At 51.2% G+C, this 16,833-nt stretch overlaps 2 protein-coding genes across 3 annotated transcripts; one reads left to right on the top strand and one right to left on the bottom strand.

The window, feature by feature from the left end:
- Positions 1-216: 216 nt before the first annotated feature.
- MMAB (metabolism of cobalamin associated B) lies at positions 217-4,382 on the bottom strand. The gene is made up of 9 exons (XM_085238822.1): positions 4,196-4,382; positions 3,934-3,995; positions 3,766-3,859; positions 3,620-3,677; positions 2,467-2,539; positions 1,983-2,080; positions 1,615-1,679; positions 1,155-1,214; positions 217-776 (listed from the first exon to the last, which is right to left on the bottom strand). Exons 1-9 carry the CDS (start codon positions 4,276-4,278, stop codon positions 689-691), a joined length of 681 nt encoding a protein of 226 aa, XP_085094948.1. The 5' UTR covers positions 4,279-4,382; the 3' UTR covers positions 217-688.
- Positions 4,383-4,452: 70 nt separating this feature from the next.
- On the top strand, positions 4,453-14,935 carry MVK (mevalonate kinase). Of its 2 annotated transcripts, none has more exons than XM_085238821.1 (10): positions 4,453-4,636; positions 4,707-4,854; positions 5,213-5,360; positions 6,270-6,425; positions 8,799-8,902; positions 9,876-9,921; positions 10,696-10,786; positions 11,225-11,341; positions 12,766-12,926; positions 13,606-13,753. In XM_085238821.1, exons 1-10 carry the CDS (start codon positions 4,559-4,561, stop codon positions 13,619-13,621), a joined length of 1,065 nt encoding a protein of 354 aa, XP_085094947.1. In that variant the 5' UTR covers positions 4,453-4,558; the 3' UTR covers positions 13,622-13,753. The 2 variants fall into 2 exon arrangements, with proteins under 2 accessions (XP_085094947.1, XP_085094946.1); XM_085238820.1 differs by lacking the exon at positions 12,766-12,926 and adding an exon at positions 13,873-14,935 and having other exon boundaries at positions 4,456-4,636; positions 13,606-13,759.
- The last annotated feature ends 1,898 nt before the right edge of the window (positions 14,936-16,833 follow it).

A 16,833-nucleotide genomic window follows, 5' to 3' on the forward strand; every position in this document is an offset into this window, starting at 1 on the left:
GTCCTCCACGAGCCTGTTCCTGGCAGAGGATGTGTGGGATTGCCAGCACAGACACATTTTTCACATGCATAAAGAGAGACAGCCAGAGCCAAAGAATTCTAAGTGTGTTCCTGTAAATCTACACAGCTCAGCTTCAGCCAGGGCTGATGGATTGAAAGCAACTTAAAAAAGAAAAGCAAGCTGGGCTCAGTATTAAAGCATGACAGTTAAGGGCCCTTTGGTACAAGTAAATCACATTTATTATTTCAAAGCTTGTGGACAGAGTTCCTGAATCTCAGCACAGTACCTGTTCTGTATGAGCATTATGACTTACAAAGGAAAGCTGATTGTTTTCTTTTCTTCATACCTCAGAGCCCTGTCAAAGTCTTTCCACAGAACCTGCCGCTGCCCAGGGAAATTAAGACAACTTTAGAAATCAGCTGGAGTTATTAGAAGTCTCCTGTCTCAGCTCTGTTCCAGGGCAAAGAGTAATTCTGAAACCAACAGCACTGTGTTACTGAGGCCTAGCGAACAGAACAGCTGTGTTCCTTACAACATTTATGAACAAGGTCCTGACCATGTTAACTGGAAGTCTTTGGCAGCTCACATTCCCAATTCAGGCTTGCTCTCTTTCCCATCCATGCCTAGGGAAAGCACTCTGCTGGATTTAGCTTTCCAAGATCTACAACACAAACATCCCAGCTTCCAGTTATGGTTCTGGCTTTGTATATATTTTCTCTTCCTTCCCTTCCTTCAGTGCAGCATAACGTGCCAAAACGAAGAGGTAGTCGCTCAGTCTGTAAACCAAGGGAAAAGCAATGAAACTGCTACTCACATCAGGTGTAACCAGCAGCATGCAGCTGTGCAACAAAGCACATTCCATTACAGCACAAGAACTGGAAGTAAAGCAAGGCAGAGAATCCACGCAAGAAGTGATTCCAATCTTGAAGCAGAAAGTTAAGTGGCTGCCCCCTCAGAACCCCAGTAGTCTCTGCAGACACTTACAAGGCCATGCAACAATACTTTTTAAAAAAGCTGCTTCTTCAGACTTCAAAAGGTCTTAACCTAGAAGGTAAACTCCCTGAAAGGTGAAGCCCCACAGTTTTACAACGACAGTGAAGGAACAACACCAAGCAGGCTTCAGCAGTACAGAAAAAGGAGACTGATTTCTTTACCTGTTTAAATATTTGGCCACGTTTGGATCTGCTTCCCCTGCTTGTACTAGAGGAACCACACTAGGCAAGAAAAGGAGAGTTTCAGTGTGTTTAACTGGCTAGCTGTGAGCATTCTGGAGCATCAGACCTCACCACATTCTGCCAGCCAGTGCCCCAGCTTCCATGTGTTCTCACCTACAAAGTATACCTGGCTAACTAGATACTAGCTGAATACACAGATGCATCTCAACATAAACCTGACCTTTCTGAAGTTCTTAGCTCATATGAACCAGCTGAGGGGAGGAAAGAGAGATTTATTTTTTTGCTGACTGCACTCTAGGAATTTGACTAACACAAACGTGCAGAGCTGAGTGCAGAACAGCTATGGTCAGTTGCTCTGGTTGTGACAATTTGCTCTTGTTGTAACAGTATGATCATCTTCTATCCATTTTATTCAGTTACACTAACAGCCAACACTCACCACCTCTCAGCTCTGCGACAGACAGCTCGGGAAAAATGGAGAGCAGCACTGCTTTTACCTCCTGACTGAAACAACAATGAAACAGCACATCAGTGTCTGCTAACAACAGGTAACCATGCACTTTACTGTATAATTGCAGCAAAGCTTATCACATCTCACACATGCACAACGAAATGCTGCATTATGTGGCAGAAGGATGGAGAAATTTAACTTGATCTTTTCCTTCTTTCTGCTTTCCTTGGTATTTGTCCACACAAATAACAGCTTCACAACCTGTTTTCCCCCAGCTCCCAAGGCAAACAGTAAAGCAGATTTACCCTAACAAGGCCAGCCTTCTCCTGTCAGTGAGTGGCATAAGCAGTACCTACTGGCAAGATGAAAGCTCTAAGCGGAGGAAGCTGCTCTGAGTATCTGTCAATCCACTTCTCCAGCTCCAGAACAGGCTCCTCACTAAAAGATGTTCTTTCTACAGAGAGAAAAGTCAGCTACAAGAAACGTAGGAGTCATTCAGCCTACAGATAGGGCTCTATTTTCACGTTTCTTAGACCAGCAAGTCTTAAGAACACATCCCAAAAAAATCATCTTGCTGGAGCAAGCCCAGCTCCCCATTCGGCAGCTGTGGCTGCGTGTCAATTTTGGGGCAGTGCCCCAGGGCAGCTTACACTTGGTCACACAGATGCAGCAGCAGCAGCTTGTGAGACCACGTGCTGCTCATTCAGCACCCACACACATGGTGTGGAGCAGCCCGTGGGCAGCTCTGATTACCACACGCTGGGAGAGCCTCCCCACTGCCAGTGTGAGATGCACTGGATACAAGAACTGTTATCCCAGGAAAGGACCTATGAGGCTTACTTAAGTGAGCTTCCCTGGCTGAGGAGAGAGGTGTTGCGATGTTGGAGCCCACATCCTGCAGCATACACTGGACCTAGATGTGGCAATCAGGACAAAAATAAGAAGTGCTTTCATTATCCCTTGATGCTCCAGTACAACCACAGCAAGCTCTGGGAGGCGACAGCTGGTTGTGCTGATTAAAGAAGATCCTACCCTTGTTGTTCATCATCCCCAGCCTGCTGGCAGGAGGGATCAGATAAGTGCTCCCTAATTGCTTTATGAGAAGCCAGATTACCACGTGCACTCGTTTTCACTGGCACATTAAGCCACCCTGGCTGACTGTGCAGAGAGCAGGCCAGGATGTGCTCATATAATCCCTTTGCTGGTAGAACACCAGCAAAGCAGTAACCTCTGAAGGAAAAGCAGTGACAAACAGCTGGAGACAATGCTGACTTGATGGCATAGCTGTTTCCAAAAGGAGCATCTCTCCATTACCTGGGATATTTCAGAGGCAACTTAGTAAAGCTTTTTAAGATCTCTAATTAGCTCCTTTTGAGTTCCTCTCCATAGCAAAGCTAATTAGTATAACCCCCACACTGCTACAGTGAGAGCTGTCTCCCACCATCACACCCACATGGTTACATTCCCATTTCAAAACTGAGGCTACATGAAAAACTTAACTCATGTCTGTGACTGCATGGAGAAACAGATCTGGGTACACGTTGTCTGAATCACAGAATCACCAAGGTTGGAAAAGACCTACGTGATCATCCAGTCCAACCATCCACCCATCACCAGCAGTTCTCACTAAACCATGTCCCTCAACACAACATCCAAACGTTCCTTGAACACCTCCAGGGTCAGTGACTCCACCACCTGGCTGGGCAGCCCATTCCAGTGCCCGACCACTCTTTCAGAAATGCAGTATTTCCTAACATCCACCCTGAATCTCCCCTGGCACAGCGCAGCAACTGCCCACAACTGACCTACTTGATTTACCAGCATCCTCTCTGACTAAAAAAGTTTACTTCTTGGAGAGTAATCAATCATGGCACAGAGTCTAGACGCTATTTTAACACGCAATACTAAATTAATTCAGTTCCTACGTGTCAACAGGAGTATTTAAGAATACATGCAGTCAGCACAGTGGGTCAGGCCTATCACCAACACTCACCTTGTGAAGCTGTTCAACAAACACGTGGCCCTTCTCACTGCTCAGCTCGCAAGCAAGCCTGCGGGCAGAGAAGCAGGGTTAGCTGGAAGCAAAGCCACAGCTGTGCGTGCGTTATTCCCCGAGCAACGCGGGCTAACAGGGCTCACCCGATGGCAGAGCTCAGCTCATCCGTCGTCCCCAGAGCTTCGAAGACGCGGTCACCCTTCGGCCTCCTCTCCCCAGTGAAGGTGCTGGAGAAGCCTTTGAGAAGCGCCCGGGTCGGAGGCCGGCAGCCGTGCCGCGCCCCGTGCTCCCCGCTGCCTGCTCAGCCTTACCTTCATCTCCCGTTCTCGTGTAGATCCTGGGGCTGCGGGAGCTGCGAGGGCCTCGCTCAGGGCTGTAGAGAGACCCGGGGCGTGAGGGGGGCACGGACACCGAGGGGGAAAAGGCATCGAGGGGCGGGGGTGTGCAGGCCCCGAGGGGGCGCTGAGAGAAGGCCGGGGGCACCCAGGCTTCGAAGGGAGCACAGCGCTGCGGGAAGGCCCAGAGCGACCGAGCCCTGAGGGCAGCCCTCAGCCCGGCCCCGCGCTCGCTCACCCGCCCGCCTCGCAGCTCCGTCCTCGCCCCGCCAGCGCCCACAGCGCCCTGCCCAGCCCTCGCCCCGCCGCCCGTCGCAGCATTCCTCCCGGCCGCCGTAGCCTCCGGCCCCGCTCGGCCCCCGTCCCTCCTCGTCGCCGTCACCCCAGCGCCGCGCCACTCCGCGCCGCCGCTTCCCGATTGGCCGCTTTGAAACCCCGCCCCCGAAAAGGGCTCCGCGATTGGTTCGAGCTCAGCAAGGCGAGGCGGGGCGAGGCCGCTATTGGTTATCGGCGCCGCCACTCCGCGCGGCGATCGGCGCGTGGTTGAAGCCGCGGCTGGAGCGGGACCCTCGGAGATCGCGGCGTTCTCATCTTGGTGGCGATGCCGGAGCGCGGCCTGCTGGTGTCCGCCCCGGGGAAGGTGATCCTGCACGGCGAGCACGCCGTGGTGCACGGCAAGGTAAGGGCCCCGCCGTCCCGGCGCTCCGCGGGGCGCTACGGCCACGCTGACGGCCCCGTCTCTCCCTCAGGCGGCCCTGGCCGTGGCGCTGGGTCTGCGCACCTTCCTGCGGCTGCGGCACGGCGGCGGAGAGCGGCTCTGCGTCCGTCTGCCTGGAGTCGGAGTGCGGAGGGAATGGGACGTGGCCGAGCTCCGCGTCCTGCGGGACCGCATCACAGGTGGGGCGGTGAGGCATCTCCCTCCCCGCGGCTGGGGTCGGGGAACGGGGGCTGTGAGCGCTGCTGGAGCCGTGGGTGTCCCTGTATGCTGCAGGCAGTGCGAACAGGCGGCCTTCGGGGGTCCTTTCCACTTCCAGCCACTCCATGTAGTGCAGGTGTGGGGCTGAGGACGTACAGGATGCTCGGGTTGCTTTTGTTTTTGGGGTATCAGGAAAAGTTTCTCCACCGAGAGGCTTGTAGGTGGAATGTGAAGGTAGCTCCTGTTGTTCTTGTAAATGTTCTTGTAAAGACAGCTTTTTCAAGTTGAACAATTCTCTGGTTTCTAAGTGTTGAAATTCTCCCCTGCTTGCCTCCATAGCTGACTTTGATGAATCAAAGTCCCCCAGCGTAGAACAGCTGGATGTGCTGAAAGAGTTTGCTGGAATCGCTGCCGATGCCTCAGCTCCTGACAGCCTTGCAATTCTTGCCTTTCTTTATATGTGTCTGGCTATTTCAGCTAAGTATGGGTAAGGTTGTCCTCTTGCCCCAAAACAAACGTGCTGACTTGAGCTCTCATCTTTAATTGATTCTACGAGGTCACAGGAAGAAAGCAAATATTTGATGCAAAAGAAGAAATTGAAGGGAATCGTGCTTTATTTGGGCTCTGTGTGCCTCAGGGACTCTCAGAGCTCTGAGCAGTGCTTGGGGGGTGGGGTGCTCCAGGCAGGTGGGCTGGGAGTCATCTGCTCTCACTTAAGCACCTGACTTTGAGATGCTTCAATCATTGTATCCTTCCTGTACAGTCGACGGAAGAAGACAGACAGACAGACATCTGTTCTGGCCCAGCAGGAGGTTTCATTAGTTAGAAGAATGTCTGTGGAGATGAGCTGTGAACAGTGCCTGATACCTTTTGTGGGCTGAATCTCCTTCAAAATTTGAGAATTTGGGGTAACTACAGCTCAGGGCTGTTGCAGCCCAGACAAGTTCAGTGGAGAAGAGGGGCACATGGCCACAAATGTGCATGTTTCAGTGTACATCAGCTTCTTGCTCCAGTGGGATGCAATAATACAGTTGTGAGTTTGTGATACTTGGATTTTATTTAAAAATGTATATAAAATCATATTTTCAAGTCTTTGGAGAGACTCTTTATGGTGCTGCCCAAGTGCTTGTTTACAAAGTGCCCCTGCTAGCAGCTTGACAAGCTGTGCTAATCATAGATCCAATTCAGCAAGGCTTTGTTCTAGCACAATGGCTTAGTAAGGCTACTCAGCTGTGCTAACTGAAGCCCTGTGCCTCGGATGCGTTATGCATGTGCTGATGTTGCCAGTTTTCAGCCAGCTTTTCCTGTGATCTGTCCCCATCGGCATCTTTTGCCTTTGAAATGTTTCAAGATGGAATTCGAGGACACCATTACCACCTGTGTGTTTGTGTTTCAGAGACGTTCCCAGCATGGACATAGCTGTGTGGTCTGAGCTGCCCACAGGAGCTGGGCTGGGCTCGAGTGCTGCCTATACTGTGTGCTTGGCAGCAGCACTGCTGCATGCCTGCAGAGCCATCTCCTGCCCTCTGAAGGATGGGGAGGCCACAGCCAGGTAACGCCTCCGAGAAGCCTCCCTGCCTTCAGCATGCGCTTTAGGGCCGTGGGAGGTTCTGTTTGTGCCCCATCTTAGCAAATTCCAGTACCTCTCTTGGTCTCTCTGTCCATCTGGTTGTGGCAGTGGCACCCTGAACCCAGCTCCTTTCCCTTCCCCTCCCATTGCTGCCTGTCTTCCCAGCAGCAGAGGTGTGCCCTGCCCAGGGCTCTGTGAGTCGTGTTTACAATTCATTCCTTCTGACAAAAGCAACTGGATGCAGGGATTTGGTGAAACTCACACATTCGACCCACTGTTTGCTTTGTAAGATACAGATAGCTTTATTTTGTCATGAAAGTAACACACGCTCTTTAATGTGATAGATAAGTGTTTGTTTTTTTTTTTTTTTAAACCTCTATTTCTTCTCTGTGATCATCTTTTAGGTTTTACTAAAGTCCTCAAGGAGTCAAGGATTCTTTCTGTCTTTTTTTCCTGTATTTTCACCTGTTTTTTCTTTTCCTGCATGTGGTCCATTTCCTTCTGATTTCCTGCCTGAGCTTTCCCTTTATCAGTGGCTGTTGAAAGGGAATTTCTTTCCCTCCACCCTGCATTGCTTTCCGTTGGAGCTCAGTCTTGAAAAACTGGTCTGCTCTGCTGTGTGTCTAAGGAGGCTCTGTTTAAAGATGCATATCACAGCTGGAGCTGCAGAACCCTCCATTGTTCGCTGCCTGCCAGGTGCAACCTTTTATAGCTGCCTTCTGTGGATTTTATGTGGGCCTGAAAGTGAGACAGCAAGCGAGGGGATGGCTGTGTTCTGCTTCAGAACCCGAGCTAGCAGTCTGACCCAGAAACACATTCCTAAAGCGGAGCCGTTCGTGAGCTGTGCTCAGGCAAATCTCCCCGTAGTCAGAAATGAAGGCCAGTTCTGAACCAGACAGCGAGCAGCGTGGATGTCTTCATCCCCTGCTCTCACTTCTTAGCTTCAGCTTGAATACAGCATGCTTTTTTTTCCCTTCCAGCTGGCACGCAGAGGGGTGAGAGATGGGGGTGTCAGACTTCAGAAGGTTTTTGCTTAACACGGCAAGAAAAGAACAGCGTGATATAATGACTCCTGTGTAGAGAAGAATCGCAGCCTCTCAAAGAGGATTAAAAACAAGTGGTTTACAGCAAACTGCGCTTCTATTTTGAGTAGTGGTGGTGTGAGCTGTTTTCATGAATGCTTCACAGATTAAATATTGGCAAGTGAAATTAAAGAAGCGTGGAGATGGATAAAGATGTTCAGCTGTGGCCTGGGGAAATGGGGAGCTCCATTAAGAGGCTTCCTGGTTACAGGTGGCTCTCATGATTTCTGCCCTGCCTTAGCAGTGGTCAGTAAGTGTTTCCCTTGTTTAAGGGTGCTTTATGCTTATCTAAAATCTGTGTCTCTGCTATGTTGTTCCTATTTGGGGCCCCATATCCTAAAAACCTGTTGAACGTGCATTGTCACTGCACCAAGCACCAGCTTTGGTCTCAGAACATCACTGCTGCTGGGCTATCTGATGCTCCTATGCATCAGGCCATCCTACCAGCAGCTTGGAATGTGTGTGCGGGCTGCAGAGCCCAAGTGTTACAGCAGAGAGCAGGGGTGCCAGCTGGATCCCTGGGGCTGGGTTTGAGGTGTTCATTTCTGGCAGAGTCAGAGGCAGGGTTTGAAAACTGCTGAATTCTGGGCCGTGGTTGTGTGGGTGCTGCCTTGCACAGGCAAGCCCAGAGCTGTGGGCTTTTGAGAAGATATTGTGGTGACGCTGCAGCCAACAAGTGCTTGGTAACTGGCAGCTCTGTGTTTGCTTTTTGTGCTGCTGCAGTCTGTTAATTAGTATGTTCAGTCAGGGGCCTTGATCCTTGCTGAGTGTGACCCAGCACCAAGCCCTTTGTGCCAGCATTTAAACTCTCAAAGCACTTACCAACGTGTGACTGCTTTTAAGGCAACAGAAAGCCCTGTTCCTGTGTTTTTTAGCATAACACCTCGAGGTTCAGCATTTGGTTCCCTTTTGTGTTGTAAGTGCCTGCACCCAGCGTGCCACAAAGTGTTAGGAGTTAATCCCTAAATATCAAAGTCTTTGCTGGAGCTACTAAATCAGTCCTAACAGCATCTTTTGACCCAATTTGTGAGGCTTCTGCAGCTGAGCAGCTGGCAATTAGAGGCTGGAGTTACACGTGTGAAATGCAACTTCTAGTGCTCTCTTCTTGCTGCATTTGCTGTCTTGTGTTTCAGCAAGCAGGATCTCAGGCCAAGTGTGTGGGAGTGATGTCAGGGGGTGGGGATGGGTCTGGACTTGCTTTGATGTGCTTCTTTCTGTCACTCCTCGCGTGCTGGTTTTGGTTGTGTATTTGAGTCCTTTTCTTGCCTTCCAGGTGGACAGAAGAAGAGATGACTCTGATCAACAGCTGGGCCTTCCAGGGGGAGCGTGTGATCCACGGCAATCCCTCGGGTGTGGATAATGCTGTTGGGACCTGGGGTACGTGTGTGTGTGTTTGCTGCTCCCCAGCATGGGGCTGTGAGGTGCTGGAGCACCTGCCACGTTTCTGTTTCCTGCTGCAAACCGTGTGTCAGCTGTGGAAGGCAGTGAGCAGACACCACGAGCTGCAGTTGTGCAGATAATAAGACTTGTTTGAGGTTGCTGCAGGGAAGCTGGATAGAACAGGCTGCTCGCTGCACCAAGGGAGGGCAGAGGGAGCAGAAACTCCCAAATCCAGATCCCCGTTTGGACCCTTCTCTGTTGGTTTATCCCATCTGTAGGCTGGGACTGGGGTGTTGCTGTACTCCCTGGACAGAGGTCCTGCTGCAAAGTACTGGAACTTAAACGTTCTGCTGTGAACAAAGAAGTGTAATCCTGTCCCAGAAATAACGCAGGAGAAAAATGCTGTCAGACAGCTGTCAGTTACTTTCAATTAGTTGAGACTTCCAAGTGTTTTGGAAGTGTCTGTGGAGATTTTCTTGTAATAATCATTCTAATGAGACCTAATCTCGATGCCTTGGTGAAAGCAGGAGCCAAGAGAGAGATTCCTTCCGGACAGTGGAATTCCACACTGCTGACATGAGTGCACACACTCAGTCCAATCTGAAACCCAGTGCTTGGCTCTGTCCCAAGGAATCACTGCTTGATTCTCTGGTGAAGATTTAATGCTGGCCAAACTCTTTGCCTTTAAAAAAAAAAAAAAAAACCCACTAAATTAATGCAGTTCTGGAGTAGAGGAGAGCAAAGGGAAAAGCTCTGGGTTAACTGTGTCCAGCCAGACCCTCTCATTAAGTCAGCAGGGTTAGGCAGATTCATGCTGTCTGAGAACATGGTTCATTTAGCTGGTGTTTCTTGCAATTACTGTCATATGCTCTGGGTGAGGTTCTGAAGATGAAAGACCTTCTGTCTCTTACGACACTGCGTTATCTCTCGGCTCGCTGTGTGCTCAGACAATGCATGTCTTTTACTTTAGGTGGAGCCCTGAGATACCAATCAGGAAAGATCACATCATTAAAAAGGTAATATTGGAGTTTAAAAATAACGCTTACATACGGTGGGTGGAATATGTCAAAAATGTATAGGGTGGATGTTACATTGTAGGAGATTGATGAGAGATTGCTGGCAGTGTAGTGGAAGGGGAGCCAGAACTTGCCTTGGGTGTGGGTATCTCGAGCGTTGTCTTGGTTTGGGGTGGACGAGAACAATGAAATGTTTGGTCATTATCTGACATTAGATGAACACAGCACAAAGGATCAATATTAATTTCATGGCATTATGGGCAGCAGGGGCAGATCTGCTCCTGGCAGCAAATGACATTGTGGGGAGGGGGGAACTTCTGCTTACCTGGTGACAGGACTGTGTGAAAACCAAGCTGCAGAAAGCAAGTCCAGGTCCTGAATCTTCCCTCTGCCTCCTGCCAACCAAGTATAATCTGACTCCATTAAAATCTTTCACAGTGCATGAAATTGCTCTATTAGCACTTAATGACTACTGCTGGCTGGTCTCACAGATAGTATTTTCAGAAAAATTTTACTTGAAAAAACACATCTCAGTAAATACATCGCAGTCCCGTTTATGACACTGGTACGGTTGTTCACTGTAACTAAGAGTAAGAAGTCTGAACCCAACCAGCACTTGAGTGCCTGCTTAACTTTCCAGAAACTGATGGCCTCTTTGTCTTGGGTGTGTTACTCAGATAGGACTTATGGGGTGGGGTGTGAAGCAGCTGTCTGTGGAGCTCGGGGTACAGGGAAAGGGAAAAGGCTGGGGGATGGATGTCTTGTTGCTTGCAGGGTGCCGACGCTGAGGATCTTGCTGACCAACACCAAAGTCCCACGAAGCACCAAGGTCCTGGTGGCCGGGGTCAAGGAGAAGATCCTGAAGGTGCGATGTCCGCATGGCTGCAGGGCTGGGTGTGTGTAGTGAGCTGGTGTGAGGACATAACCCTGTGAGCTCAGATCTTGTGCAGGGCTCACGGGAGCTCTTGTGAACCCTCTCATGCTTGCTGCATTCCTGCTTGCTCCTCTCTTATACACAGATCCTCTGGGAGCAAGAGTTCAGCTTCCTTTCCTCTCTCCAGCATTAGCAGGGCTTGCTGCAAAAATCACAGGCTTGCAAGCACGTAAAGAATGGCTCCTTCCTCCGGTTTCTGCAGGTGTGAGCTACTTAGCATCAGCCTGCTCTGCGCTGGGCTTTTCTGTCAAAGAATAGCACTGAATGGGGAAGGAATTGTTCAGCTCCACAAGACCAAGGCTGGTTTTATCACAGTGGCATTAGGTCGAGTGAGCAGTCTGCTCACATCTCTCCTTCCCTGCTTCTCAGTTCCCTGCTATAATGAACCCTGTGCTGGACTCCATCGATGCAATTTCTCAGGAGTGCCAAAGTGTTCTGGAAGCGATGCCTACAAATCCATCACCAGAATATTACCCTGTGCTGGAGGTAAGGGGCTTGTTTGCTAGTATTTTTAGACACTGTTACTGTTGAACATCAAAATGTCATTTAAAGAACATTAGGTCTAAGAAAGAATTTGATAGCAGGAAATATTCAGGTCAGAGTGAAACTGTGGTCTCTGTGCTCTCTTTTAATGCCCTTCTGGGAACCAAGGGACAAAATGCTGCTCATCCCTCTCTACAGCAGTGCACAGGGATGGAGTGTCTCTGCTTTGGGATTTAGAGCCCTGGAGGTTTTGTTTCCCTCTGCTAAGAAATGGGAAGTGTGTTTGGCCTCAAGATACTGCCTCCTCCCACTGCAGCCAGACACAGTGGCTCTGGCAGGCGCTGTGCAGCCATTGCTCTGTCACTGCCAGGTCTGGAGCAAAAGCAGAGAGCCCAGGAGCCACTGTTTGGGATGGACTGGTTACGAGCCAGCTCCCATCGCTCACCACTCATCCTGGCTCCAGAGAATAACAAACGGAACGATGGCCAGAGCTGACCTGACGTTGATGCATGAGGTGCATACAAAGATCTGCATTTGTCTTGGCTTTGTTTGAAGGAGGAGAGGCTGCTGTGGTGGGGGGGAGACGCTCTTCCAAGTGGAAGAAGTTTTTTCTGCAGAACTGAGAGCACTGCAGCATCGATTCCTCCAGCTGCAGGGTGAGGACACATGGCAGCATCCCAGTTGATGCAAGCCTGGCTTGGCCTGGCCAGGGTGCCAGCTGACTTGGATGGGACCCATTTGGTACCAGCAGTACGGCTCTTTGACAGCATCTGAATCCTTTGGCTCTCTGTGAGGATCTCTGCTTGTCCTTGCTGTCGCTGGCAGGAATGGCAGGCTGTCCACTTCCCACACAAGTCAGCGAGCTTGCTGTCCCAGCCCTCCCCAGGGCAGCATTGCAGAGCTGGTCCCTGTGCAGAGTGTTTTCCCTCTGTGCTGCATCTCATGTTGTGTGGGGGTGAGCTGCTGCTTTTTAGCAAAGTCCTGCTCCCTTTGTACCAAGAGGATGGTAGGATTTTGGTACCCGTTGTGGGGGAATGAAGGCAGAGCTAAGGAGATCCAGAGGCTGTTTAGAGCATGATTTCAGGCAGCTCCTCCCCACCTCAGTGCCACATTACTTGAGCTGTCAGGAGTGTGGGGAAGAGGAGTGCTTCTGTGGGGTGCTCTGAGGTGTGCTTTGAGATCCTCGTATGAGGTGCCATGAAGTCTTGCATATGATGCCTGGGAAGCAGAATTGCAGTGAGCTGGTCCCTGCATTGAATCTGTTGGTTTGTTTCAAGTGTGAAGAGCCCACAGAGACACGGATGATTATATGCAGCATATACATATATATATTTGGCTGCTTCTGAAATAGGCAGTTCTGGACAGCATTGTATTTGAACCATCGAACTAGTCTAGTGTGTCATAAGCTGTCATCTGATTCCTGACAGACTTTGGATCAGGAGATGACAGGTGTCTTGGATCATCATAGAGAGCGCTGTGCCCTCGCTCAGGCATATAAAGAGGCCTCTGCATGGACGTCTGTCCAACCCAGCACAGAACTTGTGATGTATGCACTCTGCATGCAACTGCCTAATTCATCTCCTTGCAGGTAGAGTCCCTATTCTGCTTGGTGCTGGCATGAGACCCGAGGGCAAGCAGTGTGACTGACACTGCCTGCAGCATCCCTCCCGGCTCGCCGAGCGCTTTCCTCTGTTCCTCAGCCCCACACCCGTGGCACAGCATGGCTTGTGCCACTCTTGAAAGGTGTGAGGTCCCTCTTGACCCTGCTGTGCTGGGTGCCGGGTTCTGGCAGTGCTGCAAGACCCCTTGGCTCGTAGCCCAGGGAGGGGGATACCGCATCGCCTCTCCAGCAGTGTCACTTCTGAGTTGGCTGTGTCAGAAGTCCCCTGGATTTAGTTACACTGGATAGACGGCGGCGTGGGGTGACAGGCAACGGTGAGCAGAGCTGGCTTTGTGCCCTTCCCACGGCCAGCAAGGGGCTCAATCGGTCTCCGGCTCAATGCCCATGTGATGGAGGAGGCAGAACAGTTGGGAGGTGTCAGGGAGCTCTGATTTAGCACCTGAAATAAACATCCACAAAGATTTTCCCTGTCCTAAGTGAGGAGGTCCAGAAGCTGTTGTATCGCTTTCACTGTGGTGTGCAGAAGCAGCACAAGTAATGGTGGAGGCAGGGACAGGCAAACCCACAGAAATGGGGTGGCTGTGGGTTGGCTGGGAAGAGCAGCTGTCGCCGTGCGTGCTCATCCCGTGTCTGCAATTGCTTTTAGGAACTATTTGATATAAACCAGCACCATCTGAACGTCATCGGGGTCGGCCATCCTTCCCTGGACCGCCTGTGCCGGGTGACAGCCTCCCATGGTCTGCACAGCAAGCTGACCGGGGCTGGCGGCGGCGGCTGCGGCATCACCCTGCTGCCACCAGGTCAGTGCTCCCTTCTCACCCTGCACGAGGCTGTAAGGGTGCAGTCCTCCCCCTGGCTGCCCGCTCCTGTCCCCCAGCTGACTCGCTGGCTGCTCTTGCCTTCCTCTTGGCAGATGCCACCCCGCTGGCCGTGGAAGCAGCCAAGCGAGACTTGTGTGCCTGTGGATTTGAATGCTGGGAGACCGACATCGGGGCCCCCGGGGTGACCCTGCACTCCTCCTCATCTTTAAATGCCGAAGTGCTGCACGCGCTCTCCGAGAGTTAAGCTCCCACCCCTGGCAGGGCTCAGCTCCTGGTGCCGCATTCTCAGAGTGGTCGCTGGCTGTGCCCTGTGTGCTGCTGGGTGCTTCTCCCCAGTGCTGGGGTGCGGAGCCAAGTTCAAGTCTGTGTCAGAGGGAGAGGGGGCTGCAGCGAGGATCCAGGAGTGACTGCTTGCACTTGTGCTGGGTCGGAGTCAGACCCAGCCTCTCAACAAAATCCTGGTTTGAATTTACTTACTCAACTGCTGTGCTAATCTCAAGGGGCAGGAGGAGAGGGTCTGGGCTGGATTCCAGCACAGATGATGACACTTTGCTGGGTTCTCCTGCTTCAGATGCATGTGGTGTCTCTTCTCCTCTCCCTTGGCGTCCTGTGCGGGTGTGCAGTCAGGCTGCCGAGGCGGATGTGCAGAGCGCTGTGACATTTTTGGGTGAGAAGTGTCTTGGCAGCTCAGGGCTTGACACTTGGGTCTCTGTTTCTCTTGGACTCCACAGTGGAGAGGAGATGTTTAAGTAGAGCTCTTACCTGTTACTAATTAAGACTTAGATAATTAAAATGGAAAAAAAAGGCAGCACAACTCTAATGAAATTGTCACTGTTTTCCCCCTTTCCCATAATTTCTGTCTGGGCTGATAAACAGGGTCCTATAGCCAGACTGGTTTCTGCTCATATGCACGAGGTCTGGTTCAGATGTTGGCTGTTACCTGTTCAAGGGGTAATTCCAGAGGAGCCAGGTAATAAAGCTGCAGGGGTGGGGGTGCCTTTCTCTTCCACTGCAGGGATTTTAAAAAAAAGAGATGAAGTGTGAGAAGTTGGGGTCACCAGCTCTAGGATCTTGGCATCCTGGTGACCGGGTTTATTATACTGATAGGGCATAGAACTGTCTGGTTTTAATAAAGTGATGTTTTATACATGCAAAGCGTTCTTTGATAATTATGTTGGCTACAAAAGGGGAAAAAGTACCTTACGCTGCTTCAATAAAAACAGGTTTCAGATGCTGGTTTTCTACATGTCTAATTACAATTCCAATTTGCATCCAAGAACGGCTTTACACTAATCACAAGTCAGAAAGCCTGATAAATAATTTACCATTTCCTAATACAGCGTAATCAATGTGAGTATCTGGATGCGTGTTGACTCCCTAACTGCTTACATGTGTCTGTAGCTTCTCCTCGTGAGCACAAAGGAATGCCAGATTCTCTGAGAAGAAACTTCGCTTCAAAACGACGTGTCTGGGGTTGATCCTCATTAGGATGCTTTGCTTTCCTTAGAAGGGGGCCTTGTAGCCACGGTAGGCAAGGAACTAAATATAAGTTTCAGTTGCTTTAAGTCAGAATTAAAACTGGTGATTTAAGCAGATCAACTCTTCAGCCCAGTGCGGTGAAATCCAGCACTCCTGTAGTGTGAAGGGAACAGCAGTGCAGCCCCTTAGGGGATACCTTGGCCTGACTGTGCTGGTGGCACTGCAGCGTGCTGTGAGCTGAGCCGCAGGCGTGCAGCTCCCGGAGGTGGCTGTGGCCCAGCTCTGTGGGATGCCAGCAGGGCAGGTTCATCTTCATCAGGCCCAGTGTCACCAAGCCAGCTGCCTCGTGCCTCTTGTTCCTGGGGACTTGCCACCTGGCACGAGGCTCCCAGACCTCGGGGAGGTGCTGGGGCGGTGGTCTCTGATGCGGAAATCTGAGCAGCAGCTCCTTTGCTTTGTAACAGCTGCCAAAGAGCCATCTGATGGCAATAACCCTGTACTGGCTGGGCCCTTGTGCCACGGACTCCTCCAGTTACCGGCCCGCTGAGCTGTGAGAGCCCTTCACCAGCCGTCACACCTGCTGGCTGTGCTGTCTCTGCTTCATTTTTCATCTTTCGGCTGTGCCAGGGCTGGAGCTGGAGGCCTCAGCTCTACCCAGAATGAGCTCCACAGGGATCTGTGACCTGTAACGCTTTCGTCTGCAAACTTCCAGCTTCACCTTGCCGGCCTCTGGTTTATCAGCACGTGCTGGAGGTGGCACGGGGAAGGTGCTGCGATGTGTGAATGATCTGAATTGCAGTGGAGGCTGTGGGGTGAGCAGGGGTCCAACCACCCCCAAGGCTTCCTGCAGCTTTGCTGCTGCCCCACAGCAAGAATGCTGCTCACCCAGCACTGCGTAGGGCTCGGCCTTCCCTGTGCTGCAAGGGACCAGAATTGCATAAGTCAACAGCTGGAGCCATCCCAATTTGCTAGAAGTAAGCACGGATTTCACATCCATCTGCAGGCAAAGGCGCACCTGCGTTCTCCATTTATTCCTCCTCCCAAGCTCCATCAACATCACGGGGTTACCTGTGGGGCTCTGGGTATGGGAAGCACCCCAATCCCCCTTCAGCTGAATGGGGTGCACAGATCCAGCCTGGTGCCTGCATGCCCACAGCCCTACGAGTGCTTCCCATCCGTGCTGCGCCGTCTCGTTTTACGGATGTGCAGTGGAGCAGAGATTGCTGCTGAAGGATTAGCCTGGTAATTTGGCTAATTTTTCTTGAGCTTCATTTTTCACGTTATGAGCTTTACAGAAAGACAGACCAGCCGGGGTTTGCCTTTAATAGCCAGCACCAGGGCGGGCGGGAGCTGTGCTCCATCCTCCTGCAACAGGAGGTGTGTGGATGCGGCGTTCTCATGGGGTCACTGTGAGTCCTGGATTTTCTGGACATTGAACTGGAGGATGGTGATGCGTTCCCTTGCAGCAGGGCTCTGTCACAACCCAGAAACAAGGAACCCCTTCACACAAAACGCCCTTTCCAAACCTCTTCCATCATGTTTCGGGGTGCTGCTCCAAGCTGCTTCCCCCCATG

This window comes from Meleagris gallopavo, chromosome 17 (assembly GCF_905368555.1).
Source record: "Meleagris gallopavo chromosome 17, MGAL_WU_HG_1.1, whole genome shotgun sequence".
Classification (NCBI taxonomy): Eukaryota; Metazoa; Chordata; class Aves; order Galliformes; family Phasianidae; genus Meleagris; species Meleagris gallopavo.